The 6,113-nt window shown below is 29.1% G+C and overlaps 1 protein-coding gene across 1 annotated transcript; it reads left to right on the top strand.

Annotated features, from left to right (window-relative positions):
• Positions 1–357: 357 nt before the first annotated feature.
• EAH_00058820 (CAM kinase, CDPK family TgTOXPK2, putative) lies at positions 358–5,172 on the top strand (the record flags this gene model as incomplete). Its single annotated transcript, XM_013393632.1, has 7 exons — positions 358–464; positions 1,041–1,218; positions 1,929–2,203; positions 2,934–3,101; positions 3,509–4,106; positions 4,551–4,632; positions 5,035–5,172. Coding segments are annotated over 7 exons (1,546 nt in total), but the record flags the coding sequence as incomplete, so codon positions are not given.
• Between the last annotated feature and the right edge of the window lie 941 nt (positions 5,173–6,113).

The following is a 6,113-nucleotide window of genomic DNA, read 5'->3' as shown; positions in this document are numbered from 1 at the left end:
GCTGCTGCTGCTGCTGCTGTTGCTGCTGCTGCTGCTGTTGCTGCTGCTGTTGTTGCTGCCGTCGTTGCTGTTGTTGCTGCTGTTGTTTCTGCTGCTGCTGTTGCTGCTTTTGTTATTGCTGTTGCTGCTGCTGCTCCAATTGCTGTTGTTGCTGCTGCTGCTGCTGCTTGTGTCGCTGCTGCTGCCGTTGCTGTTGCTCTATATTGCATTGCTGCTGCAACCATTAGTGGTAGGGTAGACCGTTTTTTGTGTATTTGTTCGTTGATAGGGAGCGGATAAGTCTGCGCGTGAGAACGTAGCATCAAAAGGGTTTATAACGAGAAGCGAAAGCTATTTAAACGCAAATGCTGCATGCAGATGGGGCTTAGAAGCAGGAGAGCAGCAGCACAATACAGAAAAAGAAGTGCATGTCGCAGGGCCTGTCTTTGACAGATCTCGCTTCGTGCAAGAAATACAACTCGATGGTAAATAGATATGCACATTGCTGCTGCTGCTGCTGCTGCTGCTTGTTTTGCTGCTGCTGCTGCTTGTTTTGCTGCTGCTGCTGCTGTTGCTCCTGCTACTTGTTGTTATGCTGCTGCTGCTTGTTTTGCTGCTGCTGCTGCTTGTTTGTTGCTGCTGCTGCTGTTGCTCCTGCTACTTGTTGTGCTGCTGATGGTGCTTGTTTTGCTGCTGCTGCTTGTTTGTTGCTGCTGCTGCTTCTGCTTGTTTTGCTGCTGCTGTTGCTGCTGCTTGTGTTGCTGGCCCTCCTGCTGCTCGTTTTGCTGCTATTGCTGCTTGTTTTGCTGCTGCTGCTGCTGCTGCTCATTATGCCCGTTGCTGCTTCTGCTGCTACTGAGTCCTATATCAACATATATAATGTTTATATATAAATATAAAATAAGTAAATAATATATAATATATTATATATAATACAGCTGTATATTTCCTTCAGCATCAGCGTAAACAACATCATCCGGCTGTAAACGAGCAAACAGCTAACCAAATATAAATAAATAAATATATATATATATATATATATATTTGTTTGTCTATTGCAGGGAGTACGAGTATAAACGATATCTTTGACTTCACGCATGCACAAAACTTAGGCAAGGGTTCTTACGGTCAAGTTGTTAAGGCTCGGGATTTAAAGACAGGAAGCATAAGAGCAATTAAAGTTGTTTATAAACCTCGAATTGAGAACGTTATGAGGCTTAAGAGAGAAATACTTATCATGTATGTGCTGTATATCTTTATTATCATCTTTCTCATCATTTTATCTATATATCTATATATCATATATATTATATATGTATATTTATATATATATATATATATATATTTATATATGTATTTATATGCTTATATATATTATCTTTATTGTATATGTTATCTACAATAGACTTATCAAATTCATTATAATCTTTATTATTTGCTTTATTTTAATCTTTATATATATATATATATGTATATATATATATATGTATGTATGCATGCATGTATTATTATTATTATTATTATTAGTCTTATTATTTTCTTTAGTATTAATTTATTTATAAATTTGTTTATTTATTTTTATTGTTTGCAGTGATGGGTATTTGTTTTGTCTGTCTCTGCTTTATGTTTGTTGTTGTTTTGTTTATCTTTCTATCTGCACATCAATCTATTACTTTATTTTCTTCATAAATAAATACATAATTTAATTAATGCAAATATGTATATCTATATGCATTTATATTTACATATATTTATATATCTTTATATACCTTTATATATTTATATGTATATAAATGTATGTAAATGTACAATCATATACATATATATATATATGTATATATATACATATATATATACATATATATATACATATATATATACATATATATATATGTATATATAAGAATATATATTTATTAATTGTTAGATATATTTTGCTTGTGATACAGGAAGAGGCTGGACCATCCGAACATAATAAAACTGTTTGAAGTGTACGAGGACGAGAAGAATCTGTATTTAGTAATGGAGTTGTGTACAGGGGGAGAGCTATTTGAGAGGATAATAAAGTCGGGACACTTCTCAGAAAGATATGCAGCTTGTTTAATGCGTCAAGTCTTCTCAGCTGCTGCTTATTGTCATTCTAATAATGTTATGCATAGAGATATTAAACCTGAGAACCTGCTCTACGCAGACAGCTCGCCTTTATCTGCTTTGAAAGTTATAGGTGAATATATCTTAATATTATTATCTTTAATTTTATTATCTTTATTATTATTATTATTATTTATTATTTATTATTATTATTTATTATTTTTATTTATTATTTTTATTTATTTTTATCTTTTCGTGTTCTTTGCCTGTTTTTATTTGTATGAAGTCGTTCAAACAATACTACTATATATATTAATATTTTTATCATTGCTGTGTTTATATTTTTTAGTTATTGTTATTGTTATAATAATAATAATAATTATTATTATTATTATTATTAATATTGTTTTCATAATATATTATTAATTTTTTTAATACACAAAAATTATTTTTTTATTTTGTTTGTATTTTTTACTCAACAGCAATTTATTTTAATTGTAGTTTTAAAGACATCAATAAAATATAAATATACATCTACATAAATAAATATATATATATAAATATATAAATATATGTATATATATATGTGTGTGTGTCTACGAGGGTCTGCATGTCTGTATATATCTTCTTTGTTCGTGGTGTTTGTTTCGTTTGTTTTATTTGTTTTGTTTACATGTAAATTATATAGATAATAATATATACACATTGTATATACATAAAAAAAAATATATATATATATATAAGTATAAATAAGGTGCCTATCGACGCATACATAAGCCTAACAGCATAGACGAAAGCACAAACAAGATAATAAAGAAAATTATATATATATATATATATATATTGATGTTGATTGCATGCAGATTGGGGCTTCGCTGCTCGGTGCGGTCGTAGTCATAAGTTCAGCAGTGTTGTCGGCACGCCTTATTATGTTGCACCCGAAGTTTTATTCGGCAAGTACGGCTACGAATGCGACATATGGAGCGCAGGGGTTATTCTTTTTATTCTTCTCTGCGGATATCCCCCCTTCCGTAAGTGTAACCTCTTTCTTTTGAACCCTTTGGTAGGGTTTAGGGTTTAGGGTTTAGGGTTTAGGGTTTAGGGTTTAGGGTTTTGGGGTTTAGGGTTTCAAAATGTAATTAACGATGTAATAATATATATATGTATGAAAACAAATATAAATAAATATATAAGTATATATATTATATAAATATATATATATATATATATATTGTATAATGCATATATATATATATATATATTAGTGTTGTGCTGTATGGTGTAAAATGATTATAAAGAAGACAGCAGAATGCAAGAGCAAACAAACAACCAAATAAATAAATAAAACTAAATAAAACTGAAGAAATAAATAAATAAATATAAATAAATAAATAAATAAATAAATAAAATATATATATATATATGTGTATGTATACAGACGGTAAGGACAACCAAGCAATATTGAAGAGAGTGCAAGCAGGAGAATATAGCTTTGATCCTCGGCACTGGCGTCGGGTGTCTGAGTCGGCGAAGGATTTAGTTCGTAGATGTTTAACGTATGTCCCTTCTAAGAGGATAACAGCCAAGGAAGCCCTTCAACACCCGTGGATATTATCATTTGCATGCATGAATGGAGGCGTTGAGCATGCATTATCAATTCGTTTAGGATCGGATTTAATAGAGAGGTTTAAAAGCTTTCAACGTCTTCATAAGTTAAAAAGATTAGCTATTACTTGTGTAGCATATCAATTAACAGACAGCGAGATAGGCTTACTACATGATGCTTTTGCTGCATTAGATAAAAATGCAGACGGAGTGTTAACAGTTAATGAGATACTTCAAGGATTAAAACAATGCGGTGTTGAAGGAGATGATGTCTTAGATGTTTTAAAAGAATTAGATACCGATGGTAACGGTACAATAGACTATACAGAGTTTATTGCTGCTTCTATGGATCATAAGATATATGAGCAAGAGTCTGCATGTCAAAATGCATTTCGAGTCTTCGACTTAGATGGAGACGGCAAGATCTCTGTGTAAGCTTCACAACCCTAATATTCTTTTATAAACCCCTTAACCACTCTCTACACCTTCAAGTTATATAGACTTTATTACTGGGTTTAGGGTTTAGGGTTTAGGGTTTAGGGTTTATACTGTATTACGCTCTTGCGCTTATTTGGCTTTGTTAGGGTTTTGGGTTTATTAGGGTTTAGGGTTTAGGGTTTAGGGTTTAGGGTTTAAGGGTTTGCTATGGATTATTATGTATTATTTCTATTGTTGTTATTATTATTATTTTTACGTATTATTATTTATATTTTTATTATTTTTATTTATTTTAGTTTTATTCTTAACGAGCATAACATCCTCTTATTTGTTTTATTGTTCGTTTGTTATTTATTATTTATTATTTATTATTTATTATTTATTATTTATTTATTATTTATTTATTATTTGTTTATTATTTGTTTGTTTATTATTAGAGATGAATTGCAAAAGGTATTGGAGACAAGTTATATTAAAGAGGCGTTCAGCAAGGAGACAGTCATGGAGATGATGAGGGAGGTAAATATAAACATAAATATAAATATATAAATATATAAATATAAATATAAATATAAATATAAATATTAATGTAAATATAATATATATATATATATGTATACCTATGAATTAAAAGAAACAGCCATGCAGAAGATGAGTACATAGATGCAGTATATATGCATAAATATAAATAAATAAATAAATATATGCATGCATATATATATATATATGAATATATATATGCATATATATATATACATGCATATATATATATATGTGTTTATTTGTGTAGGAAGCATTGAACAACGATGACACGACAGTGTATATATGTGTATAAATATAAATATAAATAAATATAAATAACTAAATAACTAAATAATAAATATATAAATATATAAATATTATTTGTGTTTAATTGTGTAGGGGGACTTAAACAACGACGGGATGATAGACTTTGACGAATTTATGCGGATGATGAGGGGTAGACACCGCAAAGTTAATGAAGGCTCTTCACCATTAGCAAGAGCTAGAGCTCTTCTTTATAGACGATATGATAATTAAATATATTCATCGTCTCTTCTTAATTATATATAATATATATATATAATATATATGTGTGAATGTATGGTAGCGTTATTGTGTTATGTTATGATGTAGTTTATAGTATATTATATAATATATATATTATATACAATAAATAGTATATAATATATATATTTATTATATATATTATATATATTTTTGTATGAATGTATTATTAATGTTGTATATATGTATGGATGCGTCTCTGAGGATGTGTCGGTCAGCGTTATGTTTGGTGTTTATAATATATATTATATAATATATATAATATAAATGCATTATATATATCTATATATATCTATATATATTATATATAATGCTTCTTATATATGTTGTATAATATATATTATATCTCTATCTTTGCTGACAGGTATTGCTATGCCTGTCTGTCTATGCATGCATCTCTGTCTACTTATATATATGCGTCTGAATGTATATTATATATATATATATTGTATATATATGTATATATATTATGTATATATATACATATATATATATATATGTTGTATGAATGAGCATATATGTTTATGTTTATATATATACATATCTATATTTGTTGATATATATATATATATATATATGTATATATATGTATTTATATATTATGATTATTATTATTATTAGTAAACGTACTCCTGGATGCATGCGGGCGGAAGAATGAAGTTAAGTTGTTGGTTGCGTTTGTTGGCTAGCAAAGAAAGAAGAAATACTTCAAAAGATAATAATTAAGTGCTAAAGAGACCGACGCAAGTGTGTATGTATGTGCTTTTAAATATATATATATATATATATTGTGCAGTGTATCTTATTATTAAATACACATCGCATTATCTGTAAGGTTATTATTGAGGCTTTGGTCGGGGTTCACCGCTCATGTTGCAACAGCAGCAGCAGCAGCAAATGAAGCAGCAGCAGCA

The sequence above is a fragment of the Eimeria acervulina genome, genomic scaffold (assembly GCF_000499425.1).
Source record: "Eimeria acervulina Houghton genomic scaffold, Eah_scaff1352, whole genome shotgun sequence".
Classification (NCBI taxonomy): Eukaryota; Apicomplexa; class Conoidasida; order Eucoccidiorida; family Eimeriidae; genus Eimeria; species Eimeria acervulina.
The sequence above is the reverse complement of the archived record's forward strand: the minus strand, read 5'-3'. Positions and strand labels throughout refer to the sequence as shown.